This window comes from Urocitellus parryii, chromosome 11 (genome assembly GCF_045843805.1).
Source record: "Urocitellus parryii isolate mUroPar1 chromosome 11, mUroPar1.hap1, whole genome shotgun sequence".
NCBI classification, from domain to species: domain Eukaryota; kingdom Metazoa; phylum Chordata; class Mammalia; order Rodentia; family Sciuridae; genus Urocitellus; species Urocitellus parryii.
In genome coordinates, this window is record NC_135541.1 from 107,226,257 (window position 1) to 107,245,155 (window position 18,899).

An 18,899-nucleotide genomic window follows, 5' to 3' on the forward strand; every position below is an offset into this window, starting at 1 on the left:
TTGGTGATGCTTTCCATTGAATTTTTAATTTGGTTTATTGATTCCTTCATTATAAGGATTTCTGCTTGCTTTTTTCCCCCAGCATTTCTTCCTCTTTATTGAAGTGATCTTTCACTTCCTCTATTTACTCTCTGATTTCACTCTTAATACCATCCTTTACTTTGCAGATCAGTTTAACTATGTACATTCTAAACTCCTTCTCTGACATTTCTTCCACTGTGGTGTTGATGAATTCTGTTATTGGAGTATCTTGGTTTGTTTGGGAAGATTTGTTCCCTTGATTTTTCATGTTGTGTGTCTACCCATCTAGTAGTATGGATCTGAGGTAGTAGAATTTCTATCCTGTGGACTTGTGTCCCAAAGGGTTTCAAGTACCTCATTTGCAGAGACGTTGCCTGTCTACTTTTCCACCATGCGGCCAGCGCAATGGTTTCATTAATGAGGTTCTTGGCATAAAAGTTAGTTAGCGAGATCGAAATAAAACACAGACTCAGTTACCTTCTTTCTATTGCCAGGTCCAAGATGGCTCCCCTCTCTGTTTCCCACCTCTAACCACCTGGCAGGGCAGCAAGGATTACTCAGGGATAGCAGGAGAGAGAGAGAGTGGGCACGCCAGGGAGTAGCCTTTTATTGGGGAACAAGAGATTCAGGGGAGAATTCCATCCAATGAAGGTTGAGGGGGGGGCGCACTCCAAGGTCAGGGTCAGTGATTGGGCCCCTGGGGTCAGTGGTCAGTCACACCCCCACACGGATGGGTTCTCTCATCAGGAGAGGGCCGGGAAAGCTCCGACACAGCCAGAGCACCTCAGGCCCTAACCGGGAGCCGCCCAATCACGTGTCAGAATGGCTTCCCACATACTTTCTTGGTTTCATATCATGGAGCATCCAGGAAAGCAACTTCCTCTATTCTGCCATCTTGAAAACCACTCAGCACCCTTTCTTGATATTTTAAATGGCTTCATATTTGTGAACCCAGGGGTGCTTAAACACTGAGCCACATCCTCAGCCATATGTGTGTGTGTGTGTGTGTGTGTGTGTGTGTGTGTATTTTTTTTTTTTTTTGAGACAAGGTTTCATTAAGTTGTTCAAGGATTCACTAAGTTGCTGAGGCTGGTTTTGAACCTCCAATCCTTCTTGCCTCAGCCAACCCAGCTTTTGGGACTAGAGGTGTGTGCCACCACACTTGGTGCTTTTAAAATCTTGACATATGTTCTAGATAAGTTGATTAGGGCTTCACTTAGTTGCTGAAGCTCACTTTGTATTTGCAATCATCCTGCCTCAATGTTCTGAGTCCCTGGGATTACAGGCAAGTGCTACCATACCCAGCTAAAATGGCTTTATATTTGGATATATTCTTGTTCCCTAACAAAAATGATGAAATCATTTACAAAGAGACTAAGGCTTTTGTTCTCCATTATAGCTCCTGATATAATATTTTTAATTAATTAATAATTTTGGTACTAGGAATTGAATGCTAAGTTGCTGAGAGTCTTGCTAAGTTGTTGAGGCTGGTTTCAAACTTGCAACACTCCTGCCTCAGTCTCCCAAATTGCCAGGATTACAGATGTGTGCTACTGTGCCCAGCAAGTTTTAGATTTATTTATTTGTTTGTTTGTTTATTTATTTATTTTTACAGTGTTGGGGATCAAACCTAGGACCTCATGCATGCTAGGCAAGCACTTTATCACTGAGCTGCACCCCAGCATATAATGTTTTTTAATATAATAGCTATGTTTTAAATGCTTATAGAAATGGCTCACATTGCAAAAGGTAAATATTAATATTTGACTAATTTTAGTAGTGACTGATGGACTGCTGTTCAGGTAGAGGTACCAGATGAAGATTTAAAAACCCATAAACACATAAAGCTGTGCCTGTGACTCAGTGGTAACACACTTGCCTGGCATGTTTAGGCACAGTGTTCGATTCTCAGCACAACATATAAATAAATAAAATAAAGGTCTATCAACAACTAAAAAAAATTTTAAAAAACCCATAAACACAATAAACCCTAAATTAAAATTGTTTACAAAAATGTATCAGTACCTTGGTCTTGTTTATAACAAGAAAAAATCTTGACTTTACTCATTTTGAAAAATCACAAGAAGCTGTTGGTAAGGTGGTTCCACTGCTCTATAAACAATATTCTATATTTCTTTCAGGATATAATTATTGTTGGTGTTACTATATAAAATTTTAAATTTATAATTTGGACAGACAAAATTAATTTTTGATTTTTTGCTTGAATAAAGGGCTTTTAGGTATTCACCATAATTTTATAAGAAAAAGGAGAAATAAATATAATAAATTCAATTGCTGTGATATAAATACCCCCAAATAAATATTCTTTGTAAAAAGTCAAGTCTAGTGTCATATAAGTATACAATATAAGACAATTTCATAAAAATCCTATTATGGTATTGCCAAGTCAAAAATGTTTTACATAAATTTTATAATATCACAGGTTTACTCACAGAAATCCAACGCAAATCAAAGAGGCTTCGAAAGAACTTTAAGCAGAAGAATAGTTTTTACTATAATGTCAAAGTGGAAGAGGAAGGAGCAGACAACAAACTTGTATCATCCACCACTAGATCTGGAAAAGTGGCAAGACTTCTTCATTTATAATTTTTTTGTTTTTTCTTTAATGATGTTTTGTTTAATGAGTATGCACGAATAATTTCTCACTATACTTTCTAACAGACTCAGGAGAGCATGGAATTAACTCAAGAGGAACATCAGCTTATTAATAACATTGTGGCTGCACATCAAAAATATATGATTCCTTTGGAGGAAACAAAGAAATTTGTATGTATTACTAGCAAGAAATAGTTCATAACTTTTTAATAACATTTTATAACATTTTCTTTAGAAAATGTTTCTTTAACATTTCCTTTTTAATGATATTTTCTTTAAAAAATGAAGGACTAACACAACAGTTTAAAGTTTCAACAGTTGTTTAAATGAATATAATAATTTATTAATTGTAGTTCTTTCTATGGGTTAGCTGCAGGAATATACCAATCCTGAAATGAGCTTTTTACAACTCTTAGAGATAGCTATCCTTCATGTCCATGGGATGATGGAGTTTACCAAGGGACTTCCAGGTAATTACTTTGCTTTTGGAAAAAACTAATTTACCACTTCAATTTTTTAAAATGTTCCATATTTTAAAGGAAGAGGGTATTGTAAGGAAAACAAAACCTCTGTTTTCTACCAATGCCACTTCTAACTGCCAAAACATGTTTATGTCTGCCTGCTCCAATTAATCATGTGGGTGAAAATCTAAATATTTAAAAATGTTATTCAAATACGTCAACACTTAAGAGTTAAGATAAACATATTTATTTGCATGTTTAATTTTTGGAAATTATTTGTTTTTGTTGTTTTAAATGAAACATGAAACAAAAAGAAGATTCCTTGTACAATATTAAAAATGTGGAGCCACTCTGGGCCAAAACTTAGCTATTTACATGCATACATGATTCATTATAAAATAAATTCTTCAAGTCTAAATCAACTATGTTTAATTTGTCCTTGCTAGAAGAAAAGGATTATCTGATGAAAGTGCCCCAACGTATTACCATGTGCAATCAAGAATTTTATTCAAATTTAAAGTTATATATCATGATTATTCTAAGGGAACATTTAGAATTCATAAGAAAATTAATAATTTAAAACATTAAATACTATGTCTGAAAATTATTTTTCATTATCTATATATATTTTCATGATCTTTTATTAAAGGATTCGAAAATTTGACTAGTGAGGACCAGACTGCACTACAGAAGGGATCAAAAGCTGAAGTGATTTTTCTTCATGTGGCCCAACTTTACAGTCAGAAAGTATCAACCTCCAAAAGTAAAATGGCTTTCTTTTTAATTTTAAAATTTATAATAAAATTTAGCAACAAATGATATATCTAAAATATTTTCATTTTATTTTACCAATTGGTATAGGAATAAATATCGTATGACAGATGTTTATAGTTCTAATACTATAAACATAATATTATGTTTGGTCTAGCTTTTTTTCCTTTCTTTTTTTTTTTATTGGTACTGGAGATTGAACCCAGAGGGGCTTTATCATTGCATCATATCTCCAATCCTTTATTTATTTATTTTTAAACTTAAGAGGGTGATCTCACTGTGTGCTTAGGATATCACTAAGTTGCTGAGGCTGGCCTTGAACTTGCATTCCTCCTCCTGTCTCAGCTTCCCAAGTTGCTGGGATTATAGGTGTGTGCTTCTGTGCGTGGCTTGCTTTTTTGTATTTTAAAAAAGTCATTCCTTTTTTTTTTTTGTATTAGAGTTTATGGTTATAAATAGTAGTTGGGTTAATCCTCACAAACTCATACATGCATGGAAATAGGTTTCAGTTAATGATGCCCCCTCTTCCCCTCTTTTCTGTCCCATCTTCCCCCCTCCTTCTTCTACTCTACTAGACTTCCTTTCATTTGTCTTTGATTAATTAATTTGTATTAGATGGGTTCTCTATGTAATCTTATCATTCCTTCCCCCTTTCCTTTATTTTACTCTAGCTTCCACATATGAGAACATTTGACCTTTGAGTTTCTGAGTTTGTCTAATTTCACTTAGTGTGGTATTTTTGATTTCCATCCATTTACCAGCAAATGTCATAATTTCATTCTTTTTAATGGCTGAGCAGAACTCCATTGTGTGTGTGTGTGTGTGTGTGTATCTCACAATTTCTTTATTCATTCATCTATTGACAGGCATCTGGTGGATTCTGTAATTTAGCTATTGTAAATTGTGCTGCTATAAACATTGATGTGATGGTGCTACTTTAGTATGCTGATTTAGATCTTTTGGGAAAATACTGGTGAGTAGGATAGCTGGGTCATATGATGGTTCCATCCCTAGTTTTTTGAGGAAATTGCATACTGCTTTTCAGAGTGGTTGTACTAGTCTGCCATCCCATCAAAAATGTACAAGTATTCCTTTCTCCCCACAATCTTGTATTTATTGTGTTCTTGACCATTGCCATTCTGACTGGAGTTAGATGGAACTTAGTATAGTTTTAACTTACATTTCCCTGATTGCTAAAAATGTTGAATATTTTTTTCACATATTTATTGGTGTTTTGTGTTTCTTCTATTGAGACATTTTTGTTTAGCTCTTTTGCCCATTTATTGATTAGACTATTTGATTTTTGGTACTGAGTTTTTTGAGTTCTTTGTATATTCTGGATATTAATCCTGTATTGAAGGAGTAGCTGGCTGAGATTTTCTCCCATTCGGTAGTCTCTCTCTGCCAGCTCTTAATCATTTCTTTCACTGTGCAGACACTTTTTAGTTTAATGACATCCCATTATTGATTGTTGGTTTTATTTCTTGTGCTTTGGGAGTCTTGTTAAGGAAGTCTGTACCAGCACCTCTGTGATGGAGTGTTGACCCTGTATTTTGTCTTTGATCCATTTCAATTGATCCAATCCAGTTCTTTTCCAATTTGAGTGTAGGGTGAAAAACAGGGGTCTAATTTTATTTTTCTACATAAAGCTATCTAGTTTGCCAGCACCATTTGTTTAAAAGACTGTCTTTTCTACAAGATTTGTTTTGGGCACCTTTGTGAAATATCATATGGCTAGAGGGTTATGGGTGTGTCTGTATATTTTATTCTATTCAACTGGTCTTCATGTCTATTTTGGTGTCAGTACCATGCTGCTCTTGTTAATACAGCTCTACAGTATCATTTCAAATCAGGTATTATGATGCTTCCTGGTTCACTTTTCTTGCTTAATATTGCTTTGGCTATTCTGGGTCTCTTATTCTTCCAAATGAATTAAAATTTGTTTTTGTCTAATTCTGTGAAGAATGCCATTGGTATTTTGATGGGGATTGCATTGAATCTGTATATTGCTTTTGGTAATGTGGCCATTTTGACAATATTAATTCTGCCTATTCAAGAACTTGAGATACTTTTCCATCTTCCAAGATCTTCTTCAACTTCTTTCTTCAGTATTCTGTAATTTTCATTTTAGAGCTCTTTTACCTCCTTGGTTAGAGTAATGCCCAAGTTTCTTTCATTTTTTTTATAGATTATTGTGAATGGATGGTTTTTCTGATTTCTTCCTTGACTGAATCACTGTTGGAATACAGGAAAGCTATTGTTTTATGGGTATTGACCTTGTATCCTGCTACTTGATAAATTCAGTAATAAGTTCTAGAAATTTCTGGTGGAGTTTTTCTGGATCTTCTTGATATAGGATTATATCATGGGCAAACAGAGATAGCTTGAGTTCTTTTCCTATTTGTATCCCTTTGATTTCCTTTTCTTGCCTGATTGCTCTGGCTAATGTTTTGAGGACTATATTGAATAGGAGAGGTGAGAGTGGACAGCCTTGTCTTATTCCTGAATTTAGTGGAAATGCTTTTAGTTTTTATCCATTTAGTATGATGTTGCTTTTGGTTTGTTATAAATGACCTTTATGATGTTGAGGTAACTTCCCTCGATCGATAGTTTTTAGCATTTTTAACATAAATGGGTACTGAATTTTATCAAAGGCTTTTCCTGCATGATCCTATGATTTTTGTTTTTAGTTTTGTTTAAATAATGAATCACATTTATTGATCTGTGTATGTTGAACTGACCTTGCATCTTTTGAATGAACCCCACTTAATCATGGTGTATTACCTTCCTGATTCACTTTTTATTTTTTTTGGTACCAGCATTTGAACCGAGGGGCACTTAACCACTAAGCAATACTCCCAGCTCTTTCTTGTATTTTATTTAGAGATGGGGTCTCACTGAATTACTTAGGGCCTCATTAATTTGTTGAGGCTGGCTTTGAACTTGTGATCCTCCTGCCTCAGCCTCCTGAGCTACTGGGATTATAGGTGCATGTTACTGTGCCCAACTCTTGATGTATTTTTAAATGTGGTTTGCTAATATCTTATTTAGAATAGTTGCATCTATGTTCCTCAGGGATATTGGTCTATAATTTTCTTTCCTTGATGCATTTTTGTCTGGTTTTGGAATCAGGTTTATATTAGTTTCATAAAATGTTTTTTTTTTGGGGGGGGTTCTTTGTTTTTGGTACCAGGAATTGAACTCAGGGGCCCTCAACCCTTGAGCCACATCTCCAGCCCTATTTTGTATTTTATTTAGAGAAAGGGTCTCTCTGAGTTGCTTAGTGCATTGCTATTTTCTTTAAAGAGAGAGAGAGAGAGAGAGAGAGAGAGAGAGAGAGAGAGAGAGAATTTTTAATATTTATTTCTTAGTTATTGGCAGACACAACATCTTTTGTTTCTATGTGGGCTTCACACGCATGCCAGGCGAGCGCGCTACTGCTTGAGCCACATGCCCAGCCCCTGCATTGCTGTTGTTGAGGCTGACTTTGAACGTGTGATCCTCCTGTCTCAGCCTTCTGAGCTGCTAGGATTACAGGTGTGCAGCACCACACCTGGCCCTCATAAAATGTATTTGGGAGTGTTTTTTTTTTTCATTCAATTTCATAGAATAATTTGAGAAAGACTGGTATTAGTTATTCTGTAATGGTCTAGTAGACCTCAGCTGAGAATCTATTAGGTTCAGGGCTTTTCTTTTTTGGAAGTCTTTTAATTGCTGTTTCAATTTTATTACTTTTTATTGGTCTATTTAGGATTTCCATATCTTCCTGGTTCAATTTGGGTAGGTCATATATCTGTATCTAAAAATTGTTCATGTCTTCATATTTTCATGTTTACTGGAGCATGAATTTTCAAAATTTGGTCTGAAAATACTCTGGATTTCAGAGGGGTCTGTGGTAACAGTTCATTTTTCATCATTGATCTCGTTGATTTGCTTTTTTTCATTCTTTCTTTTATTAGTTTGGCTAAGGGTTTGTTTATTTTCTTTATCTTTTCAAAGAACAAATTCTTTTTTTTTTAAAGAGAGTGAGAGAGAGGAGAGAGAGAGAGAGAGAGAGAGAGAGAGAGAGAGAGAGAGAGAATTTTTAATATTTATTTTTTAGTTCTCGGTGGACACAACATCTTTGTTGGTATGTGGTGCTGAGGATCGAACCTGGGCCGCACGCATGCCAGGCGAGCGCGCTACCGCTTGAGCCACATCCCCAGCCCAAGAACAAATTCTTTATTACCTTGATCTGGTGTATTATTTTATTATTCTCAATTTCATTGATTTTGGCTCTGATGTAATTAATCCCTGTCTTTTACTGTTTTGGGGTTACCTTGTTCTTCTTTTTCTAAAGCCTTGGTAGAAAAAAAGCTTATTTATTTGGGATTCCTTTAATTTTTTAAGGTGGGCATTCAGTGCTGTAAATTTGCCCGTTAGAACTGCTTTCCTACTGTTCAAGAGATTTTGATGTGTTGTGTCTTTGTTCTCATTCATTTCTAAGAATTTCTTGATTTCTGTTCTCATTTTTCCTCTTTGATACATCGTTATTTATGAAAGTATAATTCAATCTCCATGAGTTTACATGGTTTCTATTATTTTTCTTGCTCTTGGTTTGTAATTTCATCTCATTATGATCTGATAGAATACATGGTATTCTATCAATGTTTTCATATTTGCTAAGATTTGCTTTGTGGCCTAGAATATGATTTTGGAAAAAGTTTCATGCATAGCTGAGAAGAAGGAAAATTTAGGTATTTGGGGATAGAATATTCTTAAGCTGTTAGGTCCATTTAATTTATAGTTTTGTTTAGGTTTGAGATATCTTTGTTGATTTTTTGTTTTGATGACCTACTTGTGATAAGAGTGTATTGAAATCCCCCAGTATTATTATGTTGGGGTCTATGTGGAATTTAATGTCATGGAGTTTTTTTTTTTTTGTGTGTGTGTGTGTGTAATTGGGTGCATTAAACTTTGGGGCATAAATGTTTACTATAGTTATATCTTCTTGTTGGATTGTTCCCTTTACTTGAATGTAATGTCCTTCTTTGTCTTTTCTGATTAATTCTTTCTTGGAATGTACTTTGTCAGATATGAGAAAAGCTACTCCTGCTTGTTTTCCTGGACCATATGTTTGGAATACTTCTTGTCACTTTTATCCTTGTTTACCTTTATCCTGTGGGTGTCTTTGCCTATAAGATACATCTCATGTAAACAGCATATAGTTGGGTTTTGTTTTTTGATATATTTTGCTGATCTGTATCTTTTAATTGTGAAAGTGAGATCATTAACATTTAGTGTTAGTATGGATATGTGTTCATGGTTTCCTGCCATTTTTTTTTTTTTTTGCTATATTTTAATCCTGCCTTTTCATTTAGTGGATCATTCTTTTATTGAACTTCCACTGTGTTTGGGTTTTTGAATTTTTTTTTTTGTACTGGGGATTTAACTCAGGGGTACTTGGCCAATGAGCCACATCCCTATTTTTAATTTTATTTAGAGACAGGATCTTACTGAGTTGCTTAGGGCCTTGCTTTTGCTGAGGTTGCCTTGAACTCATGATCCTTTGGCCTCAGACTCTGGAGTCACTGGGATTGCAGGTGTGCACCACCACACCAGGCATGGAATTTTTTTTTTTTGTTGTTGTTGTTCCTATGTGTGAAGTTTGAGTATTCCGTGTAGTGCTGGTTTGGTGATCATGAATTCTTTTAGTTTATTCTTGTCATGGAATGTTTTTATTCCCCCTCTAATTTGGAACTAAGTTTTGTTGATTATACCTTGGCTGACAGTTGGTTTCTTTTAGGGTTTGGGATATCTCATTCCGGGGCCTCCTTGATTTTAGAGTCTAAGTAGAGAAATCAGAAGAGAGCCATATTGGTTTGCCTTTAAATGTGACCTGTTATTTCTCTCTTTCAGTTTTAAATATTCTTTCCTTATTTTCTATGTAAGGCATTTTGCTTATGATATGTATCAGTAAGCTTCTCATTTGGCTACTGGGGGACCTTTAAGTGTCCCGTATGTGGATGTCTAAATTATTTCTGATGAAAGTCTCATTGAAAATGTTCTTTATTCCTTTGGTGTGTATCTCCATTGGAGTTCTCTTCTATCCCAGTGATTCTCAGGTTTGATCTTTTAAGTTGTCCCAGAGTTCTTATATATTCTGATCATGTTCTATATTTTTTCCCTTTACTGCCTTCTGTGTATTCAAGATCATATAGCCAGTCTTCAATGCTTGAAATTCTGACTTCAAGGCCTGAGGTTCTATTTTCTGTGCCATCTTGTCTGTTACTGATATCTTCAAGTGAGTTTATAATTAGATCAATCTTGTATTTATTTTATAGGAGTTCTGCTTGGCTTCTTTTCACTATTTCTATTTTTATTAAAATGGACTTTATCTCGTATGTTTGCTCTCTTAATTCCTTCCTTAATTCTTATTTTAGTTCATTGAACATGAGATAATCAGCTTTTAAAAAATATTTACTTTTTAGTTGTAGTTGGACACAATATCTTTATTTTATTTATGTGGTGCTGAGGATTAAACCCAGGGCCTCACACGTGCTAGACAGGCACTCTACCACTGAGCCACAACCCAGCCCCGATAATCAGTTTTTTCTGTTATTTTTTTTTTGTACTAGGGATTGAACCCAGAGACACTTGGCCACTGTTCTACATCCCCAGCCCTATTTTGTATTATATTTGGAGACACGGTCTCACTGAGTTGCTTATTGCCTTGCCATTGCTGAGGCTGGCTTTAAACCTGTAATCCTCCTGTCTCAGGCTCCTGAGCTGCTTGGATTACAGGTGGGCACCATAGCACCTGGCTGTTTTTTACAATCTTTTTCTGGGTTTTCATCTACTTCACTATCAGTAGGTCCCTTTGTTGTGGGATTGTGGATTTTGGAGGAATTTTGTTTGCCTATTTTCTCCTATTTTCACAGGTCTTGCTCTTTTGCTCAGTTGATGCATTGATTGCTCCTTTCTTAGGGCACATTCTTCAGTTGCTAAAGTGTCCTAGAGTGATCTGGATTGAGATCCCCTCATATATGTGGTATCCACAGGCTTTCTGTTATTTCACTGTTTCCTCTATGTTAATGAATGTCCATAGATGGGATATGGGGGCTCACATCTAGCTGTTTCTACTTGGGGCCTGGTCTTTCATTTGGGTTTTTGTCTTTTCTATTATTTGAGGTGAAGTATAGCTGAAGATTGAGTGTCAATAATTCAAGTGGAGCAAGGTGTGCTGTCTTTGGTTGAATTTAGTTCAGCAGCAGAATTTCTACCCTGTGAACTTGTAGTATCCCTGTAGGTTTCCAGTACCTCACCAATTAGGGGGAAGCAAATAATAGCAATAATCAATGCAAACAATATACAGCATTAACTAAATACTTGGTTCCTACTATGACATCTATAAATTAATTGCCACAAAAACCAAGAAATGGTAGGATACCAGCAATTGCCATCAGAAAAAAACAATAAGTAACCCTGTATTATATCTGGTATTAAATCAAACTACAGGTCAACTATAACATTCACAGCAGTAATAATTGCAATAGCATTAGTGGTGGGGGCAGGCATTGTACAAACCAACTAGTGCTAAAAGATGTTAAGAATGCAGTTAATTAAGATGAACGAAAATGTGATAGGAAGGCTGAAAAGAGAGTTTACAATTTCAAAATGTGAATAGAGAGAATGCAGAACAGATGTAGGATGTGATAGTATAAGGAAGGAGTAGAAAAAATAGAAGTAAAAAATTAAAGGAAGAGTGGAAGAGGGAACAATAGAATTTGTTAGCAGAAGAAAAGATGTATTCCCAGGGTGGGACTGCTGCAGAGTTCTATGAGTGGAGTTCTAGAAGGTGGAGTTTAGGTCTAATTAGGCCTCACAAGTTTTATTGGGTGGCATCTGCTCTGGAGAGATTATATCAACATACCCCTAAAGCCTGCTAGTTGCCAGTTTCTGCCGAGAGTCTGGATCTCAGGAGTCTCCATAGGATTCTGTTAATGGATCCAGGAGCTAATCCTTCACCTACTCTGCTGCTCACAAATACAGCCTTTCCAGTCTTCGCAGGCTTAGTCCCTGAGTGTTTTCACACTTATAATTTCAGCTATTCTCATGAGCTGCCAGAGTTTTGACCCTTTCACTTTTTTTACTTCACTCCCCCTGAGTATGATCTTCTCTAGGTCATGAGGCAGGCACTTGCCAGGACTGTGAACCCATCTTTGCTTAAATCTCCTGTTTCCTCAGCAGCAGCTTCAACATGGCCACCTCAAGATAGCTACTGCCTCAGCTCTCCACATGGTCAGTTGGGAAACATGAGGTGCTTTTCAGGCACCAGTGTACAGTGCTAAAGGAAGGCTGTTTTTCTGCTCTTCGGATTTTCTATACTAAATCTGTCCATTGTGTTTCTCTGAGTTCTCCTGCCTGTGTTGAACCAGAACTGCTACTGCTGCTGCTCAAACCAGCTTTGTAAGCAAAAATAACTAAAAATGGGAGCATACCTCACAGATCAGCAAGCTGCCTTTTTAAGCACATGGCATATTTTCAGGGGAGAAAATGGTGACTGGTTACAAGAGGAGGTCTGTTTCGTAGGTTTTAATGAGAGTTAATCATAGCAGAATGTTTAGTGTGACTTAATCATTAGAGACTTGGGATGTGCTGGCTGGGCAGTCAGGAAACTAGTTGTGCAGGTTAAAATCTAACTCAGGAAAACAGCTGTAAAAGCTTGAAACTCATCTCAGGGAAACAGTTGTAAAAGCTTGAAACTCCTTGTTACTGGGATAAATATCTTTGAGAAAGGATGAAAGCCCATAGCTCAGGGCCTAATGTTTGCCTTCCTCTCCTCCCCTCCCTGATCACACTGTCCTACTTTTCTCCCTGGTGGCTGTCATTTCTCTTTTCTTGGGGGATGTTATTTTCCATAGCCTTCAAGCTTGACTCCAATGTAATTTTTTTTCTTTCTTAATGGACCCAAATTTCTGAGTCTCTAAAACACTGACTGTCCAATATTGAGTTTTAGTAAAATCCCTCTTTGACCCACCTTGCAGAGAAGCAGTATTTCTGCTCCTTGAATCAAAGGTCATAGAGTAACATGTATGCAGCCTTCCTCTAGTCTACCATCTTGAATCCAACCTAAAGAAAGTCATCCTTGCTGGGGGCAGTAGTGAACACCTGTAATTTCAGTGACTCAAGGGACAGTCTAATCACTAATTCAAGATCAAGTTCAGCAACTGAGACTCTCAGCAATGTATGGAGAACCTGTCTCAAAATAAAAACAAATAGGGCTGGGGACTTAATTTAGTGGTAAGACACTAGGTTGAATACTCAACACCAAAAAAAAAAAAAAAAAAAAAAGCCACTGTGTTTAGCATATGGCATCATGGAAAACACATTTAGAGGGCCTGCTATACAATCTCTCTCTATAAATATGAGCTACCATTTGTACAGAATGTTTCTCATTTAACTGCCATTCTGGATTCTGAAAGAGATTTAATTTACTATCTATATAAAGAGAAAAAAGTCAGGCTTTATATTTTTCTCTTTTACTAGGTACTATGAGACTATCAAATCATGCAGCTCATACATTGAATGGTCACAATCAGAGTGGTGATAGAAGTGTTATTTATTCTATGGACAAATTTTGGAATGAAGACTGTCCTTCGGCTACTTTAACTGGTAATATTACACATAATACAAACTATTATATAAGATAGAAAAAAATTGTTAGACATAATGTTTCATTTTCTTACACTATGTTGAGAAAATAATAATATTTGATTCTGCACTATGTTCATATGAAAATCTGTTTTTATATTAATCTTCATAGGTATTACTGAAGAATTTATTACCTCACTGTTTTACTTCTACAGAAGAATCAGCGGACTTTATATAACTAATACTGAATATGCTTTACTTGCAGCAATGGCTGTGCTTTTTTCAGGTAAAAACCATACAGCAAGCAGTAAAAGCCTGGATTAAATTTTGGCAATGAAATCATAAAGTTGGTAGTTATTAAATTATCATTTGCATCCAAATGCACCAATTTTGTTTTACCATAATTTTCTTATTATGAGAGCATTCCTTTAAGCTTATGAACATGTTGTTTAATTTCTTGCATCTTAAAAAAAGTCTTCTTGACCTCACATTCCCATTCATTTTTTCTTCCATTCTTCTGTTCCACTTTATAGAAAAAATATTTTTAACAGGGTTGTCTATGCTGCTGCTTCTATTTGTCTCCTCTTACTCATGAGTTCTCTATGGTCAAATTTAGGTCTGTCCTCTCCACTCCCTAGTAACTGGGATTACAGGTGTGAACCACCATCCCCAGCTAGTATTGTTATCTTTAAGCTGCATAAACCAAAATTGTTTCTTTCTTTTTCTTATATCCATATCAAATACAAAACAAATCATTTTGGCTAAATCCTCAAAATATATCTAAAACTTAATGATTTCTTACTATCTCTAGCTAACACCCTAATCAAAACTACTTTCCTCACTGGCTTTCGTAATTCTGTGCTTGCTTCTCTAGAATCTATTCTTTATGTAGAAGCCAGGGGAATTGTTTGAAAATATAAGTCAGATCATTCCTCTGTTGTGTCCTTCAATTACTTCCATTTTACACAGATTAAAGCCACAGTTCTTTCTATTATTGTTTACTGTTATCTCTGTTTTACTCCATCCTAGAACATTCTTTTTTTTCCCCCAGGATGAGTGTAAGAGTAGTATTTATTTAAGTGTGTATATAAACAGAACTCTTTCAGGGTGAGAGGGGACCCAACAGAGTTGCCTAGCACATTGCTTTTGACACAGATGTTCCATGGAAATTTCAAGAATTTTCTTGCCACAGGTTCTACTATGCTTGATAAATCTTTTGCCTGGAAATGTTTTCCTCCAGATAGACATATGACTCCCTCCTTCACCATTTGGAATCTCTGCTAAGTGTCATTTTATCTTTGATCAGTCTTTTAAAAATAGCTACTTTCCCTTCCTGGTGTGGTAGTGCACACCTGTAATTCTAATAGCTCAGGAGGCTGAGGCAGGAGGATAGCAAGTTCAAAGTCAGCTTTAGCAACTTAGCAAGGCCCTAAGCAACTTAGCAAGCCCCTGGCTCAAAATAAAAAATAAAAAGCGCTGGGGATGTGGCTTAGTAGTTAAGCACCCTGGGTTCAATTCCTTAGTATCCAAAATAAACAAACAAAACAATAAAATAAATTGTTATCTCTTTTCCTGTTTATTTTCCTTACATTACATCTGTTATGTTGTATTTTTACTTTTAAAAATATGTATATGTCTCTTTTCTCCCCTACTTCTCCTGAACCCAGAATATAAGCTCAATGAGGGGGAGAAATTTTGCCTATTATGTTCACTGTTGTATCTCTGGCACAATGACTAGATGAATAAATGCTGTCCAAGCACTATGAAATTCTTGGTTGGCACTTGTATTTTATAGGCAAGTTCTTAAAAAGCTTTGCTTTTTATTTACTGTTGGTCTTGGGAAATTAATAATTTAAGACTTCAAGTAAGCCCTTGCTTGCTCTTATATTCTTAAAACTAATCACTGACCCTTCCTTCCTATGTGACTTCATGAAAATCACTTAATTCTCTAAGTTTCAAGATTATCTGAGAAATGGTGATAAAAATAGAACTTACAACGCCCCCCCCCAAAAAATATATTTTTTGTAGGTACTAGGGATTAAACCCAGGGTCTCAGGAATGCTAGGTAAGCATTCTACTACTGCGCCTCATCCCTCAGACCTTTAAAAAATTTTACTTTGAGACAGGGTCTTGTTAAATTGCCCAGGCTGGCCTTGAATTTGTGATCCTCCAGTTTTAGCCTCCTGAGTAGTCGGGATTACATGCCTGTGCCACCAAGCCAGCCCTAATGGAGTATTGTAAAGATTAAATATCTTAATGTTTTTTAAAAATATTTTTTTTAGTTATAGGTGGACATAATATCTTTATTTTATTTTTTTTATGTGGGGCTGAGGATCAAACCCAGTGCCTCAGACATTGCTGAGTGAGTGCTCTACCTCTAAGTCACAACCCCAGCCCGGCAAGTTACTTATCTTAATGCTTGGCATATGTTAAAGGTTAAGTTATTTAAAAACTGCATTGTCTTAAAATGAATTAATTATCTTCTACCACTTTCCAATATACATTAAGATGAATATAATAATGTTTTTCAGATCGTCCATGTCTTGAAAATAAGCAACAAGTGGAGAATTTACAAGAACCAATTTTACAAATTTTGTATAAATATTCAAAAATTCACCATGCAGAAAACCCACAGCATTTTGCTCATCTCATAGGGAGGCTAACTGAACTGAGAACTCTGAATCACAACTACTCAGAAATACTTAGCACTTGGAAAACAAAGCACCCCAAATTTATTAATTTATTTTCTGAGAAATGGAATGTGTATTCACATCGCTGAAATTTTAGGATGTTGTGGTTTGTCTTGATTTTTCTGCACCTAAATTGGATGACTAATTTGAAAAACATATTAGCATGACAGGTATATTACCAATATATCACCATAAAATGGATATCATCAATACTCATCAAGTTTTGTGAAATCCTTCTATCACTAAATGGACACCTAGGATTCTTTTCAAGATTGGACTCAAAACAAGCAACTCTTATTGTTTCTGCATGGTTTCTCCAAAAGAAAATTACTATAAGAGTTATCATCTGAAGAAACTCTACCTTTTCATTTAGTTGAAAATACATAATTTATAGACATAAAAAAGGTTATCTAGTGAAAAAGATTGTAATTAAAACAAGTTAATTTCTATCTCATTAATTAACGCCAGATTGATGGAATAAGGAACTAACATTTTAAATGTCTTTGAAAAAAGAGGTCTTTAATAAAGTAAATTGGAAAATTTGTGATGAAAGATACTTAAAAAATCAAATGAACATCTCTTTAAAATGTTTTAATTGGGAAATTTAGCATGATTTACTTCTCATTATGGGAGATAACATTTTTGCTAACATCTTTTGTAGAAACAGTGACTTTCCACAAATATTTTAGTCTTTATAGGTATAGGATGGTAATATGTTAAAAATAAAGTTCACATGAAATACATGAACTAAGAAACTTTGTGTTGGCATAATTGTTTCCAAAGATTGTAAAAGTGACACCTGTGACTTTAAGTAATTATATGACTAGAGGTAGTATTTTGGTTTTCAATAAAGAAAACTAGACCACAGTTAAAATTTTCACTATGTAAAACTTTTTTTTTTTTTTAAAGAGAGAGTGAGAGAGGAGAGAGAGAGAGAGAGAGAGAATTTTTAGTATTTATTTTTTAGTTCTCGGCGGACACAACATTTTTGTTGGTATGTGGTGCTGAGGATCGAACCCGGGCCGCACGCATGCCAGGCGAGCGCGCTACCGCTGAGCCACATCTCCAGCCCACTATGTAAAACTTTTTAAAACATTGGAATATTGAATTTATAGTCTTTACTTAAAAGTGTTAATTATATGTATCAATTATTGTCCCTAGGGGTACTTTGTGTATATTGTTGGCATCATTTCTTGGAAGGAGTGTCTTATCAAAAGGACATCTAGGTGCAATTTTTTAAAAATGTCAAATGAAGGAGGCAAACCGGATCATCATTTCCAATTGGAAAATTTTATACTTTTATTAGAAACTGTTGTCTAGTAAATTTATACAAGAAGGGTTTTTTTGTATAAATATTGCTAGGGCTGGGGTTGTGGCTCCGAGGTAGAGCGCTTGCTTAGCATGTGTGAGTCACTGGGTTCAATCCTCAGCAACCACATAAAAAAAGTAAACAAAATAAAAGTTTTAAAAAGTAAAAAAAAAATTGCTAAAGTTCTTTGGAGAAGCATCAGATGATATCTGGAGAAAGTTCTAACAAAGCCAGTATCTTCAAAATGTTAATGCATTACCTTATTGCTCAAACCTAGGTACCATGCTAATGAAATCTCTCTTAGCTAAGCCTGCAACCAGGCACTCATGTTTGACTTGTCTCTCTTCTATTAAGACACCATTCGTTATACTTCCTAAATACCTTTTTCAGATGATACCTCCTCATGTCCACTGCCCTCGTCAGACCCCAGGTCCTCATGTCACCCAGGCTATTAAAACTGTCTTCCCAAACTCCTAAACCGTTCTTCACAATGCAGATTTTCTTCTGAACCGGATCATACCACCCTTTCCATTCAAAATTCTTCAAAATTGGGGCTGGGGTTGTGGCTCAGCGGTAGAGCTTTTGAGACCCGGGGTTCGATCCTCAGCACCACATAAAAACAAAGAGATTGTGCTCATGTATAACTAAAAAAAAAAAAAAAAAAAAAAAAAAAAAAAAAAATCTTCAAAATCCCCATCCGTGACGGCTAAACCCCAACACCTGTGCATGGCGGGCCAGCCCATCTTGCTCTCACCTCTGCACTCACCTCGGGCGCTTTCCCGCCTTGGTCTTCCTCGCACACCTGCGTCAACATGAGTCTCTCTCAACCCCAGCGCCTTTGCCCACCGACTCTTAGCCTTCTCTTAGGGTTCCCCTCTGGCTCATCTAACCAACTATTCACTCTTTTATTCTCGACTGACGCAATAACAAGACCAGACTCCCGAGCCACCTTCGTGACTCTACATAAATCCCACCTTTAAATGCGCGCACAGCCTTCTCTCTCTCTATATATTTGAACACCTTCTACTTTCCTAAGGTTGTGAGCGCTTAGGGGGCAGGCAGGGCCGCGTCCCTCCCGGCTCGTCTATCCTCGCGCCTGACAGTCTTTCCCAGCCTTCTCTGACAATGGCAGAAATTTCCAGAATGTCCACTCTTCGAAGGAACAGAATCCGGGAAAGAATTGTTCCTCGTGAAAAGGGAGATCTCGCGAGACAAAGTTCTGCGACCCGGAAGCCTACTCCGAGGAGGACCGTTATTTAGCCGTTAAACTGCCAGTCGCGGTCGGGTGTGGCCGCCCAGGTGGGGCGATTTCCCGCCTTTTCCGAGGTTCCGAGGCGGAAGCTCTTGGTTCCTTCTGCTGCCCTCATAGACGGCAGTTCACGTGGCACCCAGCCCGTG

The 18,899-nt window shown here is 36.3% G+C and overlaps 1 protein-coding gene across 1 annotated transcript in view; it reads left to right on the forward strand.

Annotated features, from left to right (window-relative positions):
* Positions 1-16,281, forward strand: part of LOC113186642 (bile acid receptor-like) — a 31,748-nt gene extending 15,467 nt beyond the window's left edge. The window contains exons 4-10 of the mRNA XM_026394146.2: positions 2,465-2,607; positions 2,704-2,808; positions 3,008-3,107; positions 3,748-3,861; positions 13,398-13,523; positions 13,675-13,788; positions 16,034-16,281. Coding sequence (XP_026249931.1) covers positions 2,465-2,607; positions 2,704-2,808; positions 3,008-3,107; positions 3,748-3,861; positions 13,398-13,523; positions 13,675-13,788; positions 16,034-16,281 — 950 coding nt within the window. The remainder of the gene's footprint in view (positions 1-2,464; positions 2,608-2,703; positions 2,809-3,007; positions 3,108-3,747; positions 3,862-13,397; positions 13,524-13,674; positions 13,789-16,033) is intronic.
* The last annotated feature ends 2,618 nt before the right edge of the window (positions 16,282-18,899 follow it).